Raw genomic sequence first — 26,575 nt, 5'->3', positions numbered from 1 at the left:
ACCTCTGGGACAAGGAATGCACTGAGCACAGATAAATTGCTTTGGTGTCCTCTGCTCCCCAGCCCAGGCAGCCGCAGCCGCGGGCGTGACCTCGGCGAGGGAAGTCACCAAGCGGGGGGTGGGGGGGGGGGGACAATTCTGAAAGGACAAACGCTAAGTTTATGACATAGGAGAAGAGCATCACTCACCTGGTCAGACACTGCACAGCACACCAGCCCCCACCAGACCGACGCTCAGGGGAGACTCAATGGCAAAGCGGCTCCCCGCCCCCCCCATCTGTCAGTCAAAGGCCGGTGACTAGCTAGGGGCCTTGGCACAGGGCTGGCTGTCACTGGGTCCCGGCCCCGCGTGACTGCTGTCACTTCCATCCCAAGCCTGCGCACAGACAAAGGGGGAGATCCTCTGGGTGTGCAGCCCACGTACAGCAGAGCCTTCATTCCAGAGAAGGGACGTCACTGTCACAATAGGGCAATCTGCTCTGTGTACCCCAAATACTCCACCCCCGCCCCTGTGACGCTGGCAGACCAGGCAACAGCTCATGCCAAGCCCTGAAAACTTACAAAGTCATAGCTGGAAACAGTCTTGCTTGCCTGTGCATTAGCATTATCAGACTAGGGATTGGCTAGGAAGTTGGTAACACTGACTTGCATTGCATTCCGTGCTTAGACTTCACCAAATGCTTGTAGGATGCGGCACGTCTCGCTCTCCCTTAGAGCCTCGCTAGCCCATGGGGTAGCTCTGTTGCTGGTCGGCTGTAAACTCTGTCGCTGTGTAACTCACCACACAGGAGCAGCAGCATTAGTTAAGGTAAAGTCTCAGCCTGCGGAAGGCCAACGAGGTAGTGTTAGCATCAAAGGCAAGAGGCCCCAGGGATTGCAGTCCTCACTCCCTCCAGCAAGGAGAGACCAAGGCATGGACTCATCCCATGGGTTTGGACTCTGGAGTAGAGGGGATTAAATCCCTGTCAGGAAGAAACTGAATCTCTTTGATGCTGTCTGAACTTGGAGGGGCAAAGATTCCTAGATGTAAGCAGGGGATAGTCCCGCTCTTGTGGGGAACTTTCCTGGCTTCTGCACTACCCCGGTGAAGTGGGCTAGCGAAAGGATCTGAGTCCTCGCTCCCACTTCCTTTACCCAGCGGCCTCCCTGCCCTTGAGGACTCCCCTTCCACTCTCCTGTCTGGCAGAGTCCTCGTAACCCCAACAAGGCTGGGCCCAGGATTCCTGGGGGGCTCGACCCCCAACCCTGCTGTGGTCACCTAGGACAGGGTCTAGGGTGTCCCCACTCTGGGGTACTCTCTCTGCCCTGGGCACGTCTCTGACCCACTGACCATTACATAGAAGTTAAAGCAAATGCAAGATATTTAATCAGCAATTTATTTTAAAAAGAATAAGGAATAATGGGAAAGGTTAAAGGAAACACATCACCCCACTCTGTGGCAAGGAACATCATAAACTGTGTCTCTGGAACGTCAGGGCAGTTCACAGTCTGTTCCCTTTAAGTCCCAGGCCTCCTGCCCAGATCCTGGCCGTGCTGTAGGGATGCTGTGGGTTGGACACTCGCTCTGGTGGTGGCCACACGCTCTCAGGCTCTAAGTGGCAGGACCCTTCTTCCCGGTGTCGCCCCCGCCCTGTCGGGGTTACGATCCAAGCCTGGCCTGCAGAGGCTCTTGGCTGAGGCGTCTCCCTGTGCTGGGCCCACTGCCCAGGGTCCCCCTCGCTCTCCCCAGCTGCTCACCGCACCCAGCTCCGGACTGCTCCAGCCCCAGCTGCACCACTCGGTCTCTGCACGGCTGCTGCTCTGCCTCCAGCTCCCTGGGCTGCTGCTCTGGCCCCTCTGGCTCCGGTTGCTGCAGCTCTGCTCCCAGGACAGGTCTGCTCTGCAGGCTGCTTCTGTGACTCTGCTCCCAGCACTGACCTGCTCCCTGGGCTGCTTTTCTGGCCCCTCTGGCTCTGGTTGCTGCAGCTCTGCTCCCAGGACAGGTCTGCTCTGCAGGCTGCTTCTGTGACTCTGCTCCCAGCCCTGACCTGCTCCCTGGGCTGCTTCTCTGGCCCCTCTGGCTCTGGTTGCTGCAGCTCTGCTCCCAGGGCAAGTCTGCTCTCTCTGGGCTGCGCCTCTGGCTTTGGGGCTGCAGCTCTGCTCCCAGGACAGGGTCTGGCCCAGCTCTGCTCCCCAGCTCAGGTCGGGTCCCTGCTTTCTCCTTAGCTCGGCCCCACTCTGTCCAACCCAGGCAAATCCAGCTCACACGGAGGACGGGACCTCCCTGGCCTCCTGACTCCCCGATTAGCCTGCCCGCCCTGTCATTCAGGCTGACCTGGAGCATTGGCCTCTCCCCATTGTTCCTGGGGGCTGTCAGTCCTGGGTCCTGATTCCCCATCAACTGTTCCCCCTTTTTAGTACTGGGAGCTAGCAACTAAAACACCCCCACTGAATCTTAGTAAGGGGGCAACAGTCCCCTTACGTAGATATAAGCAAAGAGATGCCCTGCTGCTTGGCCAGGGTCAGCCCTAGGAGACTGCAACCCTGTTGCCTTTTGAATCGGCTACACTGCCGGCTCATGTCGGTTTAACTACATGGAAAATCCACCCCCCGAGCGACCCTATGATCCCCCCGGTGCAGACAGCGCTACCTGGATGGGAGGGCTTCTCCCGCCCACACGGCTACCGCCTCTCGGAGGTGGAGTAACTACACCGATGGAGGACGTTCTCCTGTCAGCGTAGGTAGCATCTTCACCAAGTGCTCCAGCGGGCAGCAAGTGCAGACGAGCCCATAGACGGACACTCACTGGTGTATGTACAGCTGTTGCTTTAACCTGTAATTAACTCTCTTCTTTCTTGATCCTAGTTAGTTTATTACGGGACGGGCTACCAGCGCTGTCTTTGGTGTGAGGTCTCTGATACAAATTGACCTGGGGTAAGTGAATGGTCTTTTGGACTGGGAGCAACCTGAATATTGTGTCATCCTTGGTATAACTGACTATTTATCCCTGAGTCTCGCCTGGGTGGCATGACAGAGCGGAGTGCCCAAGGGGACTGTCTGGTAAGACGGTTACACTGCTTCAGGTGTTCACGTCGGTTACCGAGCTGGTGAAATCGAATTGTAGAACAGGCAGCCAGTCTGGGGTCTTGGCTCTCAATCGGCCCCAAGCTTCATGCAAACGGTCGTGAACCGCTCTAGACAGCATGACACCCCCCACTCATTTGGGGGCCTCTGTGTCCCAGCTGAAGACCAGGGCCTGATTTCCAGAAGCGCTGAGCAAACGAGAGGAGGATTGCTTATTGAACCCCCCACCCCGTCTCTGTGCCCCTCCCAACCCTTTGCTCTGTCCTTAGTCCCTGCTGGGTTAGGCTGCTATAGACATAAATACCCTGGCGTTCTTGGAGCTGGTGCCTTGGGCCTGGCTATTCAATAATTCACTCCCAACTGACACCAGCAGAAGTGAGGTCAGAATCAGGCCCCTCCCTGCTGGTGTGTCTGAGGGACACCCTGGGTCGCTGCAGCCCTGCATGTATTTATCTTGGTGATTGCGAGGATGCCCCTTTGCCCTGGCGTGCACCGCCGGAACGGGGGAGGCAGCCTCACCCTGGGAGCCGCCTCACTTTCTTTACGGTGGGAAACTCTGAACTAGGAATAGCGTTTAATTAAACTTGAGCTACAACCAATACACAGGGATGCACGTAATCCCGTAACAATGCCCCGCTCTCAGACAGCACTTCGGGGGCAATAAACGCACAGAGCAGGGGACAAATGACATGAACAATAGCAACCCATCACTCCGGTTGTGACTTTTAATGGCACCAGCCCATTGGGAAGAGCTCCGGTCTAGGGCTCAGAACGGCGGTTGTGAGAAACAGCCTCTTCCTCTCTCGCCGTCCCTCCTGGCTCTGCACGGATGGCAACCGAGACCTTCACTCTGCCACAGCTGGAATTCAAGACCCAGTCGCTATCGTAGGCCGGTCCCTGGCCAGTCAAGGCCCGTTGTGGAGGGAGATGAACAGTTAACCGGTGGCATGCGGCTGCGTCACAGGTGAGCTGCACGGTGCCTTCGGGGTCACTGTAGGTGCATGGGGACCGGCCTGTCTCTGCCTCTCCCGGGGACAAGGAGGAGTCTGCCTGGCCTGGAGCAGCCAGACACACCAGTTGCTCTTGAGGTAAAGCTGGGAGCGCCCATCCCTTTAAGTGATCAGGGCTTGCGCAGAAGGTCTGAGAGTTCAGGGGCGCAGACCAGTTCCGGATCCAGCTGGCGAGAGAGGCCAGCCGGCAGTCACACACCCAGGGGTTGTCCTTCATGGCCACGCCGAACAGGTAGTCATTGAAGTCGAAGATCCCCTCGGGCAGCGTCTGCAGGCGGTTCCCAGTCAGGTCCAGCACCTCCAGGCTGGTGAGGTTGTGGAAGGTGTCCCCGGCCAGGGCGGTGAGGTTGTTGTGGTCCAGCTGGAGCGTGGTGAGGCTGGAGAGGTCTCTGAAGGCCCCAGCGGGCAAGTGAGTGAGCCGGTTGTGTGAGAGCACGATGGTCTGCAGCTGGAACAGGTTGCTGAAGATCCCCTCAGGGATGGTCTCCAGCCGGTTGGAGGCGGCGAAGAGCTGGCTCAGCTTAGGCGTGCCCCGGAGCAGGCCGGCGGGGAGCGCAGAGAGGCGGTTGCCCTCCAGGTTTAGAAAGTCCAGGCTCGGCAGGCAGGAGAAGATGTAGGGGCGCAGGCTGGTGAGGGCGTTGTGCTGGAGCTGCAGCCTCCGCAGGTGGGTGAGCCCGGAGAAGGCTCCCGGGGGCAGATCTGCCAGCGCGTTCCTGTCCAGGGAGAGCTCCTGGAGCCTTCTCAGGAGCCGGAAGGTGCCGAGTGGGAGGCGGGCGAGGCTGATGTTGCTCAGTTTCAGCACTTGGAGCCGGGCGAGCGGGTCGAACAGCCTGTCGGGCACCTGGGCCATGGGGTTGTGAGACAGGTCGAGCACCCTCAGCTCCCTCAGTGGGGAAAAGATCTTGGGGGGCAGGGCCTCTATCTGGTTCCCTTGCAAGTGAAGCGCTTCCAGGCCGGGCATGCGGCTGAAGAGCCCCGGCTCCAGGGCTCGGAGGGCACTGAAGGTGAGGGAGAGTTTGCGCAGCTCCAGCAGGCTGCCAAAGGCCTCGCCGCTCAGGGCTGACAAATTGCTGCCTGACACCTCGAGCTCGGTGAGGCTGGGCCACTCCCCAAAGGCGCCCGCTTCCAGGGACAGGCTCGGGTTGTTAAGGAAAACGAGCCTGGCGAGGCTGCTGTGGTTGCTGAAGGGCCCGCTCCCGATAGTGGTGAGGGAGGTCTCCACAAAGAAGAGCTGAGTGGCATTGCCTGGCAGGCCCTCGGGGATGTCCCAGATCTCCTCCCCAGAGCAGAAGACCTTTGTTCCGTCGTAGCACTGGCAGGGGGGCGGGCAGGCCTGGGTAAACCTGCCCAGCAGCAGGCCCTGCAGACACAGCAGCAGGGGTCTGGGAAGCATCATCCTGTACTAGAGAAAAACACACCGGTCAATAGCCCCTGGCATAGCCCCTTTCTAGATGCACCGGGCCCCCGCCAGCGCCGCAGCAATGCCATTGGCTGCAGGGGGGGGACTGGAAAAGTCACAGAAAGCGGGAGCTCACCAGAGGCTGCAGGGTTTCCTTTAAGGCAAAGGTTGCTCTGGATGACAGCTGTCCGGTCTGAGGTCGGCTGGTCTCACCTCTGCCACCGTGGGGCAGGGCAGGCTGCTAGGGATCTCCACCGGCTCCCCATGGTGCAGCCATGGCCAATGCCTCTCCCGCAACAATCCCTGCCTCCGGAGATCTGGGGATCTACTGCCTTCACCCAAAATCTTCTCCCTGCCGCTCGGCCGGGAGCCTCCCCCCGACCGGGCAGCCACTGGGTGCCCAGCTCCTGCATGTGGCCCCAAGTCGCAATCCTGCACACCAGCCCCCCACTCCAGTGGTCCCACTGCAGGCAGCTCCCTCCAGCCGGGTGGGGGAGGGGCGGGATTTGGGGGACGGGCGGGAATCCCGATAGAGCTGCTGGGAAGTGACACGAGAGGCAGGTTAGGTCCCCCCGGCTACGCAGCGGCAGGAGCACAGGCCTGAGGCAGGGGCAAGACGAGGTTTAGTCCCCGTTCTGCCATGGAGCCGTCGCGAGGCCTTTCCCGAGGGACAGTGGCTGGAGCGGTTCGGGGTGTGGGGGGCCTGCAGTTGGGCTTGTGATCCCGGAGGGACGCACCCAAGGAAGTGGCCCAGTTCTCAGCCCTGCCGAGTGCAGGCTCAGGCTCAGTATTTCGCAGATTGCTCTGAGCCACTCACACAGCTGGGGCCGTCAGAGTCTTCTTTGGCTTGTCACCTTTAAGGGCAGCAGCCAGCGCCCATTTGTGATTCGGTGCCCAGGACCCCGCCCACCCTAGACCTGCCCCTCTCCTCTAGGCAGAGGGGTTTGTCTCTGCCACGTCTCCGTGGCCGCCTGCTCATGCAGTGTTTGTTATTAGACCCATGTGCTGGGCTGGGAGCAGAACCACATCCGGGCTCTGTGCCAGGAGGGGAGAAGGATCCCGCAGGCCTACTGCTGAACGGGCCAGACGCTCGCTTGGTGACACCAGCGGAATTACTAGCGAGTTACGCTGAGTCAGCAGCCTCACTGCAGATTTACACCGGGGGGACAGAGCTGGCTGGCCCCACAAGTGAGCACTTGCCACTGATGTTTGAAATCCGTGGTGAAGAGTGATTAGGCCTCACGGCTAGTTAACGTGCACGTGTGGGGAGCAGGAGGGATTCCGGGGGGCGAAAGTAAACGTCTAACTGGAGTTTATTACCACATCTGAGGAGGACACAGTCAGACACTTGATAGGTTTAGGAACATACCAGTTCTGCGCCAAGGCACCTGTCGCTCTTACGTACATAACTTCATTACCCGGCCCTTAGTAAAGGAATGTTCTGTAGAATTGGTCTACACTCGCGTGTCTAACAAACTTCAGGGTTAGTGAGCCAGATCCTCAACTGGTGTAAATGAGCATAGCTCGGGTGACTTTAATGGAGAGATGCCAACCTAGGCTAGATGAGACTCTACCCCATTAGGCCTGGTTTTATGTAAACAGGTCTCCATGCATTGCACACATTCAGTGATGCGCCTGCTTTATGCCAGTACCATTCTGGATGCATTCAGAAATCTGTGGCTTGCTGGTGTACAAAGGCACTTATTTTGCCATGCATGTGCACAAATCAGGGATTCAGAACACCTGTGTAGCAGTGTGCGTGTGCAAACTAGGTGCACAAGTCACACTTCAGCATCAAAGGTTTAGTGAGATTGTAGGGGTGTGTCTGTGCACAGGCAAAGTGGCCTAACTTTGTATGTGCACTGCCAAGAGTACAAACACAATGCCCTGATTTGCACATACATCTGGCAGGTTAACTAGCGGTATCTGCACATCCGTCCAGTAGTACTTGTAAAACACACCCCTGCACTTGTAACTCCCTAGCTCACACGGCTACAATGCCCAGTCAGAAAGAGGGACAAGGAGGAGTCTCTAGGAAGCGCCTCTCACATTTATAGAAACCAGTTAACATTTCAGACAAACCCACCAACCATTTCACATTTTCCCCAACCTGAAAATACGTGGTGGGCTTTGAGTTTTGCACAATGCTTGCTATCAGATGAACCTTTGTTCCCTTTCCCAGACCATACTGGGTGAGCTGAATAGCTGCAGCCAACATTGGGTGATATTTTACTGTCCCGATGACTAGTCCTAGTCTATATGGAATCAGAGAGCGATAGAGATTTCAGACCGCTCAAGCAATGAGCAGCCTCCAGAACACAGCTGTTATCTGCAGTAGCCAAAAGCATGCACTAGTTACACCGACGAGATATCTGGCCAATTTCTGCTCTCCACGGCACTGCTGTCAACCTGGAGTGACGCCACTGACGATATTAGAGATACTCTGAATTTACACCAGGGCAACAGAGCTGGATTTGACCCACCCTTTTTAGGTGTACTACCCAAGCTGTTTTTCATGCAAAGCCAAAAGCAGCTGTAAAAGTCCCCGTTCCTGCCAACAAACCCAGGATCCCAAGCACCCGAGAGGAGTGACAATGCGGACACCTACCGTCGAACCAAGCCAGGCAGCGGGCGCGATTCCTCCATTTCCTCGCAGGAGGGACTTGCCCCTTCAAATAACAACATGTTTACTGAAAGGGACATGGAGCCAGCTGACTGAGTACTTTCAGACTGGGTGGGGCCAGTGATTTCTGCTTAGCATCAACATCCTGAAAGCGCTCTGAAAAGACTCAGTGTGTCAGCGTGAACAGAGATAAACACGTTGCTTCTCAGTAAACGAAAGAGCAGCATAACACCACCACTGACCGGCTCCCCCAAAACAAAGGCACTTTCCAGAGCGGGGGACAGCTTCTGGAACACCCAGCATCAGCCCTTACTAAAAATATTAGAGTGCGATCAGCTACGCTTTTAAATTCTCCCTTGTCTTTAATGAAGCTCACTCAAGAATGGACCTAGCAAAGTGGGTAGAATATAAAAATCTGATACTTATGGAGCACCTTTCATTTAGGAGGATCTCAAAGCTTTTTACAAACGGCCTGCATAGTAAAGGAGTCTCTCACCCACGCCTGAAAAGCGGCCACCACTGGGGTGCAATGCAGCAGCTGCTTGACACAAGAACACCGCCCAGAGCTTTTAGGGGAGGAAGTGACCAGTAACTTCTCCTGTTGCTACCAAAGGGGAAATGAGAGGGGTGCAGAATGCGACCGTTAGAGACAGAAATCCAGATACAAACTGCAACCCCGCACATGCTTTGGGGAAGCTCAGATCCAGGCCACACCCCAACTTCTCTGTTAAGGCCTTTTAAACAACTGCACAGCTCGGCCCCATCAACATTAAACCGCACAGCTCAGCCCCGTCCCTAGCCATTAGGAATTGGACAGGAACTAGCACTAACACTGATGATCTTGCAGAAAGTTCCACGGGATTCTTAATAAACCACAAGGGTTTGAGGGTTTGGTTTTACATCTCATCCGAAAGGCATCCCTTCCAGAGTGCAGTCCCCAGCGCCAGACTGGGCACGCTGTCAGAGTTCAGACAGACAACCACCATCTCCTGATCAGCCAGCCCTGCTTCCTGCAGCCCTTGGGGCCCCTGGCTAGCCTCACATCCAGCCCCAGGCGTGCTTGGCATGGGAGAGCAGAGATCTTGGCCAGCTGTGAGATGGCCAGAGAGACACCCTGTTCCCCAGGCCCTGTCAGTGAGTCCCTGCTCAAAGGACCCCCTTTAAGGGCCAAGAGAAAACAGTTGCCCAAGCTAGCAGGGGGGCTGGATGTTGTATTTAGTAAATCTGGGGGGTCGCTTGCGGGGGGATGGTCACATACCTGAGGAAGTCGTCTGGTAAGGGGGGGTTCTTGTACAGGTGTCACTGGCTGGCTGGATGCCCAGAGCTGCTACTGTACAAAACGTATTGTTTTCAGTTACTTCTGTCATAGTCGCATCCTACACTAGCCATCGGCAACTGGCTCTCTAAAGCCAGACTAAGCCCCCGGCTGCGGTGGGTTGTTTTAAGTGCCTCTTAGCTCCTGCTCTCTGCGGGGTGAGACTGGGCCACGGAAGGTCGGAAGTGTCTCTTGCTGTAGAAGCAGAAAAAGAAAAACCAGACTCAGCACTTTGTCAGCTGAGTTAACGTGAAGCAACCACTTCCTCTCAGCTGTGCTGGGCTCAGTGTACTTTCTGCCCCGCGGTGAAACCCCCTGCTGCCCCATAACACGCCTAGCAGTTCAGTTCCCGGGTCTAACGAAGCGCCCGAGGGGAGCAGTGCGGTGAGTCCCCGCTCGCTCACGCTGCTGCGAGTCAACCGTAGCACCACTGACGTCGAGGGCACTATTCCAGCACGACCCTGGTGCAAGCAAAAGGTGATGAGATTCTTCATCGAGGCTGGCATGGAGTTCTCTGACCCATTTCAGACAGGCCCGCCCCACAGCTGTCGCATGGCACCGGCTCCCCGTGAGCTAGAAATGCCCAGGTCCTGCCCCCTGGGGCAGCCAAGCCCACACACCTGAGTTTTGTCACACTAATCGCCTCCTCCACCCGTGTCAGGGTGCTGCGGCAGATTCGCAGCTGGGGCACCACAGCGTGTCCCCGTTGCCGCCCGTGGCCGTGGGGTTCCGCTGAGCCACGCCCGCTCGGCGGCCGGCGCAGTGTGTTCAGCACGCTTGTCGAAGGACCAGAAAGTAACTGCCAGGTTATTCGCACGCGCGGGCTAAGGCCCCACCCACTCTGGGAGTGACACGGCCACTCGGTGTGTGGATAGCAGAGGGCGTGGCACACACCAGGCAGGACTGGAACCGAACGGGCACGGTGCGCTTTCACACGATCGCAGGCGGTTTCGCACAGCCAAATGCATTCCTCTGAATAACCTGACAGGAAGGTGCTGGGGCAGGAATCACCAGGTGAGCAGGAGTTGGGCCATACAGAGCTACAGGGCTCTTTACAGGCCTCCGTGGCTGGACGTTCACCCTCTCGCTGTCAGTGCCCTAGAGCTCCCCGGGGTGCCCATGGCTAGTCTTGTGTCCGCCTCAGGGCAAGCAAACCCAGCGGTGGGGTCCCTGGTTAGGCTTAATAAAGACATTCCCCCTCTCTTACACCAGTTTTTCTCCCCAGAAGACTGTGCTGACCCCAGTGTGGGTCAGTCCTGACGGACACCAGGGTGTGAGTGAGAAGGAGGAGGTGGGTGTGTGGAGGGGGAATCTGGCCCTTTATATTTCAGTGCCGCCAAGAGGCGCCATCCACACACGCTCTCCTCCAGCCAGTGGCCTCCGGCTGGCACAGAGCCAGGGCAGGACAGCCACCAGGAACACAGGGTTTGCTGTGGCACAAGGGAAGGGGGCACCTGCAAGCAGCCAGCACAACCCCAAAGATGGCCAGGACAGCTGGGACGTGACCTGATCCCTCACACACACGCACACACACACACCCCCGCAGTCTCAGCCGGCAGAGCCCCTGTGGATGGGACAGTGGTGAGCGTGCCGTCTGCCCACCCAGGGCTGAAGCCCGCTGGACACCGCAGGCCTTGCTGACCCTGGCGGGGAGGCGGATCCAGCCTGGTGTCCGCTCTGCCACGGCACCTCCATAGCGACACCGCTGGGCTCGCTTTTCCCAGCGGGCCGCCACAGTGATAGGGCCACACAGGGGCTCAGCTGCCCCACTGGCCTGGGTGCCAAGCAGGGGCCAGTTACCGCAGGGAGAGACCGGGGCTCAGCACTCCAAGGGATAAGCAATTGAGTCACCTGACTGGATACAGGATTTCTGGACCTTAAAAGTGTATCAAGCAAAGCACCGTCTCGCCCCTGGTGACATGCTACGCCTGCCTGTCAGTGCATGCCGTCTCCACAGCCGGGGTGTAACGAAGTGTGCGTGTGTATGCTGGAAGTGTGTTCTGTACGTAGGTTTTGGAGGCAATGGGTATACCAGCCTGCCCTAGACAAAGGAACGGTGTTTCATCTGCCTGTGTCTCCCCGGTAAAGTGAGCGCAGAGACAATGGAAGGACATTTACGTCTAAGGTGAACTGCGATTAAGCCACCTGGAGAACCAAATTCACCAGCCTGGGAGGGACACAGCCTGCAGCCTGCACAAGCAGCAGGGGAGAAGCCGTTATCAAGGGCCTACGTCTCCACGCGTCACTGGACGCTGAAAGGACGGAGAGGGAACCCCCAGTCGCCTAGGGGACAGCACCCGGGAGTGGTGGATGCAGGGCCGGGAAATGCTGGTGGCCTGATGGCAGCGAGGCAGCTGTTGAGGGAAGATGGTAGCTAGTGACAGACAGACACTGAAAGGCCTGTTTGGTTTTGTTTGTGACCATTTGCTGTTTTCTATGATCTCTGCTTATCATCACGTCAGTCTCTGAGCTTTACTAAGGAACGTACTAGCTGCACTCTCAGCCGTCTCCATGCTGCTCTTTTGAAGTAACGAGAGAGTCCGCAGGGAGCTGAACAGGCTGGCGTGTGTACTGTCTCTCTGGAGACATCCGATGCATCCGATGAAGTGAGCTGTAGCTCACGAAAGCTTGTGCTCAAATAAATTGGTTAGTCTCTAAGGTGCCACAAGTCCTCCTTTTCTTTTTGCGAATACAGACTAACATGGCTGCTTCTCTGGAGACAGCAGCCGTGGGTCATTTCTGTGGGTCTCCTGGCAGAGAGACCGGACTCTGCGGAGAGGCGTCTCCGGGGAGCTCGGGAACGGGGTTCACTGAGTGTTCCCAGGAAGGCTAAGCCTGGCAGAGTCCTGAGGTGGAGGGGTGGACGGAGGCTAAGTCCCAGCAAAGCTCACCCTTGCTGAGGCAAAGGTAACACAGCGGCTTACGGGTCTGGGTGTCCTAGCCAAGCGTCACACCTGTCCTGGGAGGAGGGCAGTGAGGGGAATCCTGACCCATGTCACCCAGCTCACTGCCAATGCTTTCCAGTTAGCCAACCCCCCTGCCCCACCAGAATTTTAGCCATAATTAGGGTTTAAAACTAAAATGAGGGAGGGAATCTGGCTTCGAAACGAAAATGACTGCTCAGGCCAGGGGACTTCCGTTTGACAAATTGCCGCAGAGCTGGCGCCCAGCATGGGAGCAGAGCGGGCCCCAGCCTGGGCAGCTACGTGCAGTGCACTACGGGGCTGCACTCTCGTTCGCCACGCAGGGAACCCGCCCCGAGGCGCGTGCGTGTCCCTCGGCCTGCGGCAACAGACACGCAAAGGTGGCCGTGATCGGGACGCTCGCCAGGCGGGGGGCGCCCTGGGGAGAGACCAGCACTGGGAAGTGAGAGTTACACGGATGCGGGACGCAGGGATGAGGTGCTCCTTATGCCAGCTGACCAGAGCAGGGCCAGCACACTCAGCCCTCGCTGTGAACTCGAGGAGGAGCTCCAGCAACGCGGGCGGATGACAGCACAGGCGAAGGGCTGTGGTTTGAGGACGCTGACAGTGGTCGGCCAGAGCACGAGGGGGAGAGACTGAGCTAGGCCGGGGCTGCGGAGAAGCCGGGCCAGAGGAGTGGGGGGCGTGCTTGGCATGGGAAGGGAGCACAGCTGACGGTGCTATGCCGTTGGCTGACAGGTCATGCCCAGCCCCACCTTGGGGCAGCGCCAGCCATCAGCCTGGGCTCTTTCCCAGGTTGGGCAGAGGTTCTTGCCACTCCCAATTGCGTTGGAGTAAACGCCCACTACAGATACAGTCATGTCAGAGCCTTTGGCCTGGCAGGGCAGAGTCTGGCCTCAGTGACTCAGGTGTAAATCCGGAGTGAGTGCAGTAAGGTCCGCGGGGTTACCCTGGATTTACAGCCAGCGTCGCCAGGGTCACGCTCTGGCCCTTGCTTTCTAAACACTGGGCCTGGAGGTTTTGTTTTACCAGTTTACACCAAGCCCCCCCTCCTCCCCCCAACAACTCTCCCGAGCGCATCAGAGGAGTCTCTGACCATGAGAGCAAGGGAGCTATTAGGCCAGGTCAGTCACCGTGTGCTTCGGAGGGTGGGGTAGATGCCGCTGCCTGGGGCCTCATGGCAGGCGGCTCTCAGAGTCCGGTGTCTGGAGGGTGGGAGGAGATGTTAGTGAGCAGACAGAGGGGAGTTTGGTTGGGTCAGTGATATTTATTGTCACTTATTCTTCATATTGCTGTAGCACCTAGGAACCCCAGCCCTGGCCCAGGACCCATTGTGCAAGGCGCTGTACAAATGCAGAGCAAACAGAGGGTCCCTGGCCCACGGGGCTCACACTCTAAGTATTGGCCAAGAGACAACAGGTGAGTACAGACAGGTCAATGGAGAAGCACAAGGAAACGACGAGACCATACTGGTCAGCACAATGAGCAGTGGGGTCACCTCCAGAGTGGGGAGATGGCTCGAGCCATGATAAGTGAGGGATTCCAGCCCATACTGGAAATGGGGGGATGGCAGTGGGGAGGGTATCGTGCCATAGGGATCAGGGAAGAGGCAGACACCGGGCACTGCTGTGGGGGTGAGAGTTATGGGTGGTGAGAGGTGAAAAAACAGGAAGGTCCATGCTCCATAATGAACAGCATGCAGTGTGGGAGCACAGGGACGCCCCCCCCCCCCCGCTGATTGCACGGCAGACACGCACCGATCCAGCCCAGACCTCGGGCCGCACCATTTCCAGGGCACCAGGCATTTGGATTTGGCCCGGTTTTTCCTGAGTTTCCATGCAGTATAATTGTTTGCCTGAATTGGGCTGACTGGTTCTGCGAGCTGCTCGTGGGTTTGGAGCCTGATTCTATGGCCAGCTCTGCCCCAGGGCTGACGGGAGCGGGAGCTTGGGGGACGGGGCACCCCCACGGACACACACTGCCACGACACACCTGTGTCACGGCTGGGCACGAGCCCCAGCAGAGGCAGCGTGCGGCCATTTCAACGTAGCAAATTTTAAAGGGAAAGTGGTTCTGCAGGAGGGTCCGTGCCCCTCAGCCACCCCCCAGCCTGGGTTGGGGAACGAGGCCCAGAACCCGGGGGGTCCCACACAGCTCAGGGCTTCACGCCGCTCAGACTCGCTCTGCCCTAGAGACAGGCCCCACCAGGAGCAGCCCTGGGCCCGGGCGCGGCGCAGAGCTGGGCTCCAGAAGGGCAGGGTGAAGGGTTTCAGCCCTTCTCCTCCTGCCTTCCGGGGCCATCCGCTCAGCACTCCCCTTTCCGCCGTGACTGCGCGCCCCGCTGCCTGCCAGGGCCCAGCTCGCACGCACGCGCCCGCTCCGCAAAGCTCTGGGCACCCCGTGCCCACCTGTCCCGGCAGCAGGGCCATGGCCAGCGGATCCCTGCACGCATGGCGCTGGGCTGGGGGCAGCTCGGAGGCCTGGCTGAGCGTCAGGCCCCCGGCCCTTCCCCAGCGGAGCCCCAGGCCCTCGCAGGCGACGGAGCTGGGACAGTGAGAGGGACGAAGGGCCAGGGACTGACTGAGCAAACTCGTCACACGCCCATGGCTCTGCCTCAGAGCTGCGGGAGGAAGCCAGCGTTTGGTGCCTCTCGCCTACATCCAAGGCCCCAGGCTGACCCCACCACACAGCGCATGGGGGAGCTGTGCCACTCATGGGGCGACAGGCCACGGAGAGCCCATGGGGGGGTGGGGGGCTACTTCCTGTGTGCCTAAGCTGGGCCCATGGGGGCGCCCCCGAGGGCAAGGGTGATGCGGTGCGGGCAACAGGCCTCAGGCTCTGCCTTCAGGGCGGGGTGAGGAGGTTTGGGTCAATTTGTGAGGAAGGCGATTTAGCCTCAGTCGCTATATTCGATGCAAGGCCCGGCTGGTAGCGTGTGGACTGAAATCCTCCCCCTCTCCCAGCCCCACACCCGCTTGCCGTGCCCTGAGGGGGCGGGGCACGGGGGGCTCTGCAGAGCCAACACAGTCCGCACAGAGCTTCACGCTGCTCAGCCTACGCTTTGTTCGGCCCCTTCCTCCGCATCAGGACCACCTGGCTCCTCTTCCGGCAGCTGTACGCCACCAGCCCCACCAGCGTGCAGAGCACAGCCAGGCAGCCCAGCGTGATGACAGCCACCACCACCCCGCTCTGAGTGCGAGTCAGGCCCCACAGCCCCTTCTCCTGGGCGACGCCAGGGGTGGCCGGTGGCCTGGTCAGGGACCCACGCTCCGTCCCTGCGCCCGGCTGGTTGGCCAGCGAGGGGCCGAAGGGAGTTGCTGGCACTTTCTCTGGAGCCTGGTTGGACGGATGGGCATCGGGTGACGTTTCTGGGTGACCGAAGGAGGTGGGGTTCGGTCCGTACGTCGGGGCCCCAGAAGGGGTCACTGGGGAGGAGTGCCCCTCATCAAACGATACGACTGGGGCACCCCTAACGAGGAGCGGCAGGGCACACACGGGCGGGCTGTCCCCCACCTTTCCCCGATTGACCCGGAGCCAGTTCTTCAGCGCCAGGATGCTGGCGTCGCAGCGCCAGGGGTTGTCGTGCAGCTTCACCTGGCGCAGCTGGGCCAGAGGATCCAGGAGGCCGGCGGGGAGGCTCTCCAGGGAATTGTTCTGCAGCTGGAGGCTCAGCAGCCCCGGGGCGCTCCGGAGCAGGTCCCCCGGCAGGGCGCGCAGCCGGTTGTTCTGCAGGGAGACGTTCTGCAGCTTGGGCAGGCCCTGCAAGAGCGCCCCGTCCACGGTGCGCAGAGCGTTGGTGTGCAGGGACAGCTCCAGGAGCTCGCTCAGGCCCTGGAAGGCGAAGGGGGCGATGGTGCGGATCTGGTTCCTGCTCAGAATCAGCAGCTGCAGGTGGGTGAGGTTGCTGAAGACGAAGTCTGGCAGGGTGGTGAGCTGGTTATCGTAGAGCCACAGCTCCCTCAGCTTGGGCATGGGCCCGAACGCCCCAGGGGCGATGTCTCGCACCGCGTTCCCATGGAGCGTCAGCTTGGAGAGCTCGGGCAGGTGCAGGAAGACCCCCTGGGGCAGAGCTGCTATGACGTTGTTGGACAGGAAGAGCTTCTGCAACTGGCCGTTGTGCGTGAAGAGCCCGGCCGACAGGCGCCTGATCTGGTTCTGGTGCAGCCCCAGCTCCTGCAGCTCCCGGAGCTTGTCGAAGGCGCCCGCAGGGATCTCACGGAGCTGGTTCTCGTACAGCCTGAGCACCTGCAGCCTCGGCAGCCTCCGCAAGGCCTTGGCCGGAAGGGCAGTGATGCTGTTCTTGGCCAGGTTGAGCTTGGTCAGGCTGGGCAGCCGGTCGAACACCCCCTCCGGGAGGGAATGCAGGTTGTTTCCGTGCAACTGCAGCTCTTTGAGGTTGCTGAGCTGGGCAAAGTGGGAGGGCTGAATGCGCAGGATCTGGTTGCCCGACAGCAGCAGCGATTCTAGTTTCCCCAAGGTTTGGAAGAGCTCCACGGGCAGCTCTTGCAGCTTATTGCTGGACAGGCTGAGGTAGCGCAGGGCAGCCAGGCCCTGAAAGGCTCTGGGGCTGATCCGAGACAGGTCGTTCTTCTCAATTCTCAGCGCAATCAGCATGGAGACGTTGCCAAAGGGAACGTCACCCAGCTCAGCGATGTGGGTGTTGATTATCTGCAGGCTCATGGCATTCGCGGGGATGGGGCTGGGAAGTTGCGTGATCCCTGGTCCTGAGCACTCCACTTGGGCGGATTTGGAGCACTGACATTCTTCAGGACACTGACCAAGCGCCAAGCGAAGGACTTGAAACCCCACGAGCAGCGGGACCCAGCCTGTCAGCTCCATGGGGCCTGGAAGCAAAACAAACAAAGAGCATTCAACTGCCATGCTTTCCCATCAGCTGCAAGAATGTCAGGCGGGCTGGAGGTCCCTAGTGCCATCAATCCCCTCACCAGAGAGTGGATCTTACAGCACAAGGGATGCAGCAGCTTCATACCGTACAATACACGGAACAGGCCAAGGAAACCCGTGACCAGCTGGGAAACTAGCATTCAAGCAGAGATGCCCTGCACTGGCTGGGTGAGATTAGACACAACCGGCATCTGGGTGAAACGCACAGAGCCCCCCGAGACACATTTATACGAGCAAAGGGTGATACAGCACGTGGCTGCAAGGTCTGCAGGCTTTACAGACGTGGCCCTTGTTACCCCCACTTCACGGGGGGGCCTGAGGGGTGGAGAGGGGAGGTGACTGGCACAAGGGCCCAGCAGGTCTGTGGGAGCGCTGGGGTTAAAGCCCAGGTCCCCGGTCCTGGTTCTAACCATTAGAACACGCTACTTCCCTTATTAACATCTTTGGGCTCCAGCTGCCCCGCCCGTGACCTGCCCCCGCCTCCCCGTGTGCGCAGGGACGCCGAGGCAGGTGACATTGCGACAGGGAGTTCTCCCACTACCGCTCCAGCTGGAACAGGGCCTTTGGGGCGAGGGTGCGCCAGTTTCCCCGTTCCCAGGGTGGCAACACGCCAGGAGTCCCTCGCCCACAGCAAGGACCAGGGCACACACATTCACACCCTGGGTTCAATGGGAAGATGCTAATAGACACATGGCAGCTGGCACGTGGGCACAGATCAATAGCCCACCTAGCCCTGCGGCTGCTGGCAGTGGCCAATGACCGATGCATCCACAGGAAGTATAAAATCCACATGATGCACCTGGACCGATCAGTGCTGCTCTGTGGGAGTTGTACTGTCAGAAATGTAGTGCCCAGGGGCCTAGCTGGCTGGAAATGGGGCCGGAAGATCCTAGCTTGGCTCTGTGGTACAGATTTTGTACATGTTACTAAAACCAGTTACAGTTCCTTCCCTGAGCCAGCCCCTTTCCCTGGAGAAGATTCAGGCTGGAGGGCTCGACCACCCCATTGAGGATACACAGACCTCCCACCCAACTGAGGGATGGGAACAGGATCTCCGAGTGTCAGCCTGGACAAACAAAGGGCAGGCTAGAACAAACTGGGAGCAAAGCCAACCAGTGTCTCACACGCAGCCCGGCAGCCCCTGCACCCCACCACAGCTATTAGAAGCGTTCACAGACTTTTTGCTACAAAACTGAAAATTGCTTTGCTCCTGCGTTGTCCCCAGGGGCTGCAAGCGTGGTTTCCTGTGCTCCAGCAGAGCAGCATTCGCGAGCTGTTCCAGCTGGAACCAGCTTTGGAAAGTCTCCAGAGCAGAACCCAGTGGAAAACTCAAACCAGCAGTTCCTGGCATCCATTCAGGGTTTAGAAATTCAGCCAAACCCCAGGACAATTAGGTGAGCAAAGCTGCAAACGAGAATACTGGGCAGTTAGGTAGCACCCTCCATCTTCAAACGGTTAGTGGAGCTGAACTAATTATATCCACTGCATGTGCAACAATAATCGGCGTTAATTGGACGGTCCAGCCAGTTCCCCACTGGAATGAGCCTGCGGCTTCCTCTGCCACAGCAGCATCTCTGTGGCACTTGCCGCTCGGGAGAAGCAGTGCTGAGCACAGACCCCCAGGCCTGCGTGCTTGATGGCAATAAACAGAGGCGGTTAGACTGATGACTGGAAACTCTGAGCCCTGGCGTTTGCAGGGCTGCTGAGCAGGCATAATTACACCCTGGGCTGTGCTTTGGACCTGTTTACAAGCCCCGGTAACTGCAATGACTCCAGCCACTGCACATTCACTGCGAGCCAGTCAGCCCCCTGGCTCACTGCACCGGGTGCACAGAGCCCAGGGGATGCTTTCACAGACTCACTGCAGCTCCGCTGCATGCCGGGACAGGAACCTCCAGGCGCTGTGCAGTCCTGGCGCGGCGAGTTGCGACTCATGTTAAGTGCCAGGCTCTTTGGAACGGTTGCTAACGTTCCCAGAAAGCATCTCTTTGTTCAGGGTTAGCCCTTTGGGGAGACAAAGGAAACGCCTTGGTGCAAGTTCTTTGGCTTGTCCTGTGGGCCAGGTGGATGGTGTCCCTGGGTTGTGGGAGGGAGCCTGCTGACGGATTGCCAGGATGCTCTCTGGGCCAGCCCCCTTTTCTGTCTCCCTGGGTTTGTTCAGGCCAGCGAAAGGCAGGGCAGCTCTGGGACTCTGCCCACTGGGGCCGGGAGCACAGGGGTCCTAGAGCCATTCTCAGAATAGGGCCTGGGTCTGGCTCGCAGGCCAACTACTCAGGGCACATACACAGGAGCTTGGCCGTCCCCAGGGGACATGCCTGCCGCGTCTGCAGAGCCCCCAAACCTGACTGACACAGCAGCAGCACTGAGGGCTGCCAGAGGGAGTTCACCGGGAAGGCCATCACGGGCCTTGCTGGAGAGGAAGCCTCGGTGCTGGCTGGACCCTGGTATTGGGGACAGCCTGGCTCCTTCCTGGGGAGGAGTGCGGAGATGGGGCTGTGGGGCCATCCTGCCTTTGCAGGGCGGGTGGGGATGAAACACACAATGGGGGCACCTGGCTTCTGAGCCCACAAGGAGCAGGACATGCCCCTTCCTGCACCATACTGTGCCCCCCCCCCGCAGAGGGGCTGAGCAGTGAGCCCAAACTGGCAGACGCATGCCCAGGAGGGCACAACCCCCCACCCCATACACACACACGGGGTCCCAGCGCACAGGCCCCAACGCTGGCTCAGCGGCTCCAGAAAGGCCGTCCACAGCTGAGAGCTGCCATTTCGGTTCTGTCTGTTCTAGATCTAGCGGCCAGCCCCCGAGCGCGGACCAGATGCGGCGGGTTGTGGCCCTGGAGCCCATTCCCAACGAGCCGCGCCCGTGAGACAGGCCTAAAGCTGGCGTCCTGGAGAGGGGCCGGCGGCCGTGGCTCCCTAGGGGACAGCAGCTGCCCCGGGCTGTGGTGCGCTGAGGAGCCTGCAGCTGGACAGCAGAGGCTGGCCGGCCTCTCCGAAACCGCTGGAGAGAGAGTCAAGTGACCAAAGGCAGCCTCCTCCCGGCAATGTGTGGCCAGGCTGAGACGGAGCCTACGCTCAGCCCCTGCTCCGGGAGGGGGGCACTTGGAGCACAGGCAGCCCGGGGGAGACTGTTTCTCGAAGGCCTGGCACAATGGCGTGGTGCCAGGGTATGGGCCGCGCACGGGTGTGAGCACTGGGGTAATAATGGTGCCGCTTTGCACTTCTCTCGCACGCCCGGACTCCTGGCTCTTTACGTGGGTCCAGAGACCCCTGGCAAACCCTGCCCCAGGGGCAGGAGGTGTCTGCGTAAGGCTCGCAGCAGCCTGGCCCACCACACCTGGGTGGGAGGGTGCGGGGGGAGACAACGCCCTTTGGAGCCCAACCGTTCTCAGCCACGGGGGGCACTGCAGAGCCCCAGCATCCATCCCGAGCCCCTAGCCTCCCACACTGGGCTCGTGACCTTCACCTCCACTGGCCCCAGCCGTCGCTGGAACAGAGCCATGGCCCCGACGCTATCACAGCCCCATCCAACCCCCATCAGTTCAGAACTCGACTTAGTGGCGCTGGTCCACACAGGGCAGAAATGGAAACTCGCTGTTTGCTCCCCTCTCCTGCTGCCCAGGACTCAATCACCAGCCCTTGGCAGCTTCCCAGGAGCTCTGACCCCTGACTCCAGTAACTCAAACTGACACCCCCTTTACCTGCCTCAGTGCTGGGTGAGCGTCCCAAAGTGGAGCAGGGAGGACTCGCTAACTGGACTCTCTGTGTCGCTGCCAGAGAAAATATTTGCTTGCAAGAGGGAAAAAATCCCTAAAAAGCCATCACATTTTTTTGGTTTACAGATGGAAACAGTTTGCATCTGAGAACAATTTTGTTTACCTCAAGCAGCTTATAAACTTAACCGAGCACTCTGCACATCAAACGGTCTCTTCGTGTCACACCCTTTAAAGAGAACTTGAAAGATTCAAGCACCAGTTAATTAAAACCAGCTGAAAACTATTATATTCCTTTGTCTTGGTCAGGACAAGAACTTACCACTGCACAAATGAAGTGCCTGAATATTACACACACACACACACACACACACCCACACCCTGTTTCCCTTTAACAATCAACCCATCTGAAACTTTTACTTGGCTTTTTCTTTTCACCCATTCTTTATGGATTATTATTTATGATGTTTTGATTTTTACTCCTCTTATCTAAATATTTCTGATCTCACAATAATTCTCTAGAACTGGTCTGCTGGGTAAGAACAAACCCTTGCCAGGCAAACCCTCAGAGTTGCTAAAAGAACTGGAGGGTTGGATGAACACACTGATGTCCCTTAGCCCTGTCCCTGAAGAGCTGCACTGAGCCTCAAGTGAGAGCTCTCAACAAAATAAATTAAAAAAACTTACCAGCCCTGTGTCTTGCTGCTCAGACCTCGCAGAGCCAGGGAGATGTTAAGCAGCAGAAAGCCCAGTGCTGCTGTGTGAGCAGAGTGCCGTGTCCCCTCCCAGTATTTAAACTGTCCAAATCAATGAATCAGCAACGGGGCAGTGTCAGAGGCTAGAGAAATCATTGGAATAGAAAAACCTTGGGACTATTTCCCTCCTGATGTTCCCAAAATGAGCTGAACGTTTGTCTCAAGAGCTGTCATGTAACCCTATATTTTAATCCTTGAGAGTCCTGATGCTTTTGTCTGGAGGGAAGCAGCGAGCCCCGAGAACTGGATGTTACAACAGCAGAGATGTCGCCTAGATCACAGGTCCAGGTCACAGGAGGAGAGCTCCCCCCCCTCTCAACAGATCACAGACAACCCTCCAGTGATACGCGGGACCAACCTACAGACCTGGAAGAGCGGGAGCTAGGCTGATGATTACCAGAGTCTCAAGCTTCTCAGACAGCGCCTTTCCCCGCTGACCTCAGCGCGCTGTACAGAGGGAGGGGGCTGCAATTCTCAGATGGGGACACTGAGGCACGGGGAAATTAAGTGTCTTGCCCAAGGTCACACAGGGATACAGCAGGGAACAGAGCCCAGGGCTGCTGCCTCCCAGCTGCAACCCCCGTCAGCGCTGCCCCTCCCCACCGGCGGCTTTGACACAGCACGCGCCCCACTGGGGGACAGCTCCATCCCCCCCGTGACAGCGGGAGGAGAAACAGCTGGTCACTTACCGAGCATCAGCAGCGGCACAGAGCCGAGGGTGCGCTGCTTCTCCAGGCCAGCCCGCCGCAGCGGGGCCCCTCAGGCGGCTCCTGGGCACTGGGCTGCGAGCCAAGCCCTTTGGGAGTGACCCACTCTGACCCGCCAAAGCCAGGCAGCCTCGTGCGACTTCCACGTGAGCCCTGGTCCAGCTCGCCCCACGGGGACCAGGGGGGCAGGGCTGGGGCTTCACGGGACAGCCACATGCCCGGCTTCATCACACTCTCCCCACAGCTCCATGGGCCTAGAACAACCCCCAACAAACACCTGCTCAGCTCCGCCTCTGGCCCCAGCAACCGGGGTGAGTCCCCAGCACACACCTGGCCCCACGGCCTCTGGTGACTGCCCCCGGCCCCCGTACCAGGAAGCTACTAGGCAATGCCATGGCGGACCCTCCGCCTGGCCGGGCGGGGAGTGAGGGACAGAGCTCTGGCTGGTGTGTGTTGGGGGGTCTGGAAGAGCAGGGCGATGTGGGGCTCTATGCAGTACGTGGCCTGGGCTTGGCTTGCGAGGCACTGGCTACGGGGCAGATTTGGAGCTAAGCACAACGTGCAGGCTGCAGCCAGAGCCCTGGTTGGGGCAAAGCTCCAGGCCCGCGCGCTGGGTCAGGCCAGCTCACACGGTGCCACTCCTGGACAACGGCCCTGCTGAGGCGAGGGGGGCCTGGGCCCTCGAGCCCGGCTGTGCTGCTTCACGTCGTGATGGAACCAGCAGCCTGGGGTGAGCTCCGGGGCCGGATCCCACAGGCTCTCCCCACGAGCCCAGCCAGGCCCCTGAGAACAGCCAGCCGGGCTCCGCACAGGGCACACGAGCGACGGGTCAGAAGGACGAGGCGCTTCCAGCTGCGACACGGAGGCAGTTGTGAAGCTTGTGGTTCGCCCGGCTCAGCGCTGCGTTGCCATCCACGAGCGTATACCACGGCTGTGCCTCTGAGGATTGCCCGGCATCCGGTTTTCAGCTGAAATGCTCCCTCAAAAAGGGACCCTGGCAGCTCCGGTCAGCGCCGCTGACCGGGCCGTTAAAAGTCCGATCGGCAGCACAGCGCGGCTAAGGCAGGCGCCCCGCAAGCAGTTGGCATGTCTGGCCCCTAGGCACAGGGGTGATCAGAGAAGGGCCACATGCTGCCCCCAGTGCCGGCTCCACAGCTCCCATTGGCCAGGAACTACAGCCAATGGGAGCTGCAGGGGCGGTGCTTGCGGGCGCAAACACTGCGCAGAGTGGCCTGGCTGCACCTCCGCCTAGGTACCAGACCTGCTGGCTGCTTCCGGGAGCAGCGCGGAGCAGGGCAGGCAGGGAGCCTGCCTTAGCCCTGCTGCACCACCGACCGGGAGCCACCTGAGGTAAGCACCGCCCAGCGGGAGCCCACACCCTGAACCCCCTGCCCCAGGTCAAAACCCCCTCCTGAAGCCCGCACCCCAAACCCCCTGCCCCAGGTCGGAATCCCCTCCCGCACCCTAACTCCCTCCAAGAGCCCGCCCCCAACCATCTGCCCCAGGCCTAAGCTCCCTCCCTCACTCCAAAGCCCTCATCCCCAGCCCCACCCTAGAGCCCGCACCCCCAGCCAGAGCCTTCACCCCCTCTGGCATCCCAACCTGCTGCCTCAGCCCAGTGAAAGTGAGTGAGGGTGGGTGGGGGAAAGCGAGCGATGAAGGGAGGGGGGCTGGTGTGAGTGGGGGCAGAGCCTCAGAGAAGGGGCGGGGCAGGTTTTGTGCAATTAGAAAGTTGGCAACCCTAGGCCATGGCCTGGCAGTCAGGCCAACACCACAATGCCATGACATCGCACTGAGATACGGGAACTCGCCACCAAGACGGACCTGAGTTTGCTCTTCAGCAATGGTGGCCCCTGCTCAGGCCCGCCTGGCCCCTTCTTCTGGCTGCGTGAGGGGACTCGCTTCTTTTCCTCAACACGGGGTGGCCACAGCTGCTAATCCTGATGCTGCACGTGGACAGCTAGCTGCATTGTCGGCATGTAGCACGTGTGCGCCGCAGATAGAGAGACAAGGAGACACTGCACGATAAACAGGGGCAGGAGGGGGAGGAACGGCAGGGGTGCGGGGGGGGAGTCACCTGAAGAGAAATGGGACCAAGGGCAGAAAAACAGAATGAGGGGAAAGAACTAGTCAAACTCCAAAGAAACTGAAAAGTACAAGAGAGACCAGAGTGTTTGTAGCGGGGGCTGGAAGATTGAGCGCGGGAGAACAGCCGTGCCAGACTCACGGCAGGAGACGTGGCACACGCAGTCACTGCACAACGTACTGAGCTTTTCATTCACAGGCAACAGCTGGGCTTGGTGCAGAACAAGACGGCAGGACACAGACACACCCAAGGGCACGGAGCCCCCGGCGTGCACACGCGTGCTCAGGACAGCCATGCAATAAAGGAGTGCGCTTCTGCCATCCTGGGATAAACCGGGCGCCTTCGTCCCTGCCCCCATCCAGTGGACAGAATTGCGTGGGCTAGTGTCCTGAGCACAGGCTCCGTCTGTGGCCGAGGGCGAGTCCCCATCCCTTTCTGTGCCTCAAGGGCTGATACAAACACTCAATGTCTGGAGGAGGAGAGGCTCCAACCTGGGTTCTGATAGTCTATGATTCTATGATTCTTTGACAAAGGCATTTCCGAGGGTTTTGTTTTTACAGGCTTCTTCCTGTTTTCCTCGGTGGGCAAGGTGGACTCTTGCAATTATCTGAGCCTCACACTCCCTCCCTGCTGACACAGGAAACACCTTGGATCAACAAAGAGGCTTCGCTAGGCAGGGGTGAGCCATTAGCTTCCCCTCCACGCCACGAGGGCTCCCCCATTCAGGTGAAGTGACCGGACTGCTTTTCCTCTCACCCAGGGTTGAAGACACGCTGCTAAGGGAATGAGTCAAAGAGCACAAGTACATTGGTTTTAAGCCATATGCTGCAGAGGAAGAGCCACTTCAGAGAGGCAGCCGCTTTCCCAGAGCGCGATTCCTGGAGCCAAACGCAGCGCCTCTGTACAGCCAAGGATTCACCCAGCACCGGTGCCACGGATGTCACTGAGCTAGTACAGGAGGATGGAGGAGAGCTCTCTGCAGCTGGCTTGGCAGAGATCTATTGGGGAGCAACATTTCCCCTCAAGGCTGCCTGGAATCTTGGGGTCACTGGTCCCATCACCCCCTGAGGGGGAGCTGCCGAGTCCCTGGCCCTGTCAGACAGGATGCGCCGGGGAATTGCAAACACATGCAGGCTACAGACTGCCATGGCATCTCCTCCAGATGCCACGTCTGCATGATGTCGGGGAGAGGACCACTCTGCCTGTCCAGTCTGACCTGGGGGTGTCCCCAACCTCAGTTCAAAGACAACTAAAGCCAGCGCATGACAGCAGGCTCACGGCCAGCGCTCCAGTCTCTGTGCCAGGCCAAACCCCAGTTCAGAGAGCATCAGCCTTTGGAGAGGAGACGACACCCACTGAGGACCCAGCCGTGAAGCTGTGCCATGCAGCACGCCCAGTGATTGCTCACCCTGAGAACCCTGCCATGGGAGCTGGGTGATTCTGGGATGACACCAACTGAAACAAAGACTCTTGTTCAAAGCCTGCGCGCGGGTCCATTCCTGGGGCTTTGCTCAGGCAGACCTCGCCAGCCGTTTGGATGAGTTATGCTTAATTAACTTTCCAGGCTGAGACTCCCAAACTGCTTACGTGGGGCTGAAACCGAGCAGCCTTTACCTTCTCCACCGGGCGTCTGCGTCTGTTCTGCCGCCCAATTCCTTAAAAAAATGAGTTTCCTCTTAATTAAGGCCTGGGCTGATTCTGTGCATACCCTGCCCCTGAATGGAATCCAAGACCTTTAGCTCATTGCCACATGAACTAACATGTCTGAGTTTCCAGGGCCATCCACCAGCGAATGATGTACAGAAAGATGTTTGTATCAGTGCACACATGCAAACAAACACACACACACGCCCCAGAGCGGAAAATGTTTCCCTTCAGTGGCTATTCCCTTCTCTATTATCCTATGTACATCTAAAGCCCCTTCCCCTGTCCCCCGCCACTGGATTTGGGGCTCTTTACACGCACGAGGGTTTGCTAAAGTAGGAGCTTAGTCACCTCCCTCAGACCCCTTGAACAGAAGGAAGGGTCAGACCAACTGATGCAGAGTCACAGGGCCCAGCCACCCACCCGCCCT

General features: G+C 58.9%; 2 protein-coding genes across 7 annotated transcripts; both read right to left on the bottom strand.

Annotated features, from left to right (window-relative positions):
- Positions 1-1,354: 1,354 nt before the first annotated feature.
- Positions 1,355-9,638, bottom strand: CPN2 (carboxypeptidase N subunit 2). 5 transcript variants are annotated; one of them, XM_007071356.4, is made up of 3 exons: positions 9,353-9,638; positions 8,080-8,140; positions 1,355-5,469 (listed from the first exon to the last, which is right to left on the bottom strand). In XM_007071356.4, exons 1-3 carry the CDS (start codon positions 9,459-9,461, stop codon positions 3,822-3,824), a joined length of 1,818 nt encoding a protein of 605 aa, XP_007071418.3. In that variant the 5' UTR covers positions 9,462-9,638; the 3' UTR covers positions 1,355-3,821. The 5 variants fall into 5 exon arrangements, with proteins under 5 accessions (XP_007071418.3, XP_043379098.1, XP_037765304.1 ...); XM_043523163.1 differs by having other exon boundaries at positions 2,339-5,469; positions 8,080-8,250; positions 9,353-9,455; XM_037909376.2 differs by having other exon boundaries at positions 2,339-5,474; positions 9,353-9,381.
- A 3,932-nt stretch (positions 9,639-13,570) lies between these two features.
- On the bottom strand, positions 13,571-22,077 carry LRRC15 (leucine rich repeat containing 15). 2 transcript variants are annotated; one of them, XM_007071357.4, is made up of 2 exons: positions 21,641-22,077; positions 13,571-17,177 (listed from the first exon to the last, which is right to left on the bottom strand). In XM_007071357.4, the coding sequence occupies exon 2, from the start codon at positions 17,170-17,172 to the stop codon at positions 15,388-15,390; it is 1,785 nt and encodes a 594-aa protein (XP_007071419.2). In that variant the 5' UTR covers positions 17,173-17,177; positions 21,641-22,077; the 3' UTR covers positions 13,571-15,387. The 2 variants fall into 2 exon arrangements, with proteins under 2 accessions (XP_007071419.2, XP_043379097.1); XM_043523162.1 differs by lacking the exon at positions 21,641-22,077 and adding an exon at positions 19,101-19,443.
- Positions 22,078-26,575: the final 4,498 nt, after the last annotated feature.

Source organism: Chelonia mydas, chromosome 9 (assembly GCF_015237465.2).
Source record: "Chelonia mydas isolate rCheMyd1 chromosome 9, rCheMyd1.pri.v2, whole genome shotgun sequence".
NCBI lineage: Eukaryota > Metazoa > Chordata > Testudines > Cheloniidae > Chelonia > Chelonia mydas.
The sequence above is the reverse complement of the archived record's forward strand: the minus strand, read 5'-3'. Positions and strand labels throughout refer to the sequence as shown.

Excerpts from the sequence above, each read along its gene's own strand:
- LRRC15 (XM_043523162.1), bottom strand. The coding sequence starts at position 19,173 with ATGAGTCGCAACTCGCCGCGCCAGGACTGCACAGCGCCTGGAGGTTCC. Across the intron at positions 17,178-19,100 it reads CGGCATGCAGCGGAGCTGCA|GCCCCATGGAGCTGACAGGC; the intron begins GTGAGTCTGTGA and ends TTTTGCTTCCAG.
- CPN2 (XM_007071356.4), bottom strand. The coding sequence starts at position 9,461 with ATGACAGAAGTAACTGAAAACAATACGTTTTGTACAGTAGCAGCTCTG. Across the intron at positions 8,141-9,352 it reads TTACCAGACGACTTCCTCAG|GGGCAAGTCCCTCCTGCGAG; the intron begins GTATGTGACCAT and ends TGTTATTTGAAG. Across the intron at positions 5,470-8,079 it reads CTGCCTGGCTTGGTTCGACG|GATGATGCTTCCCAGACCCC; the intron begins GTAGGTGTCCGC and ends TCTCTAGTACAG.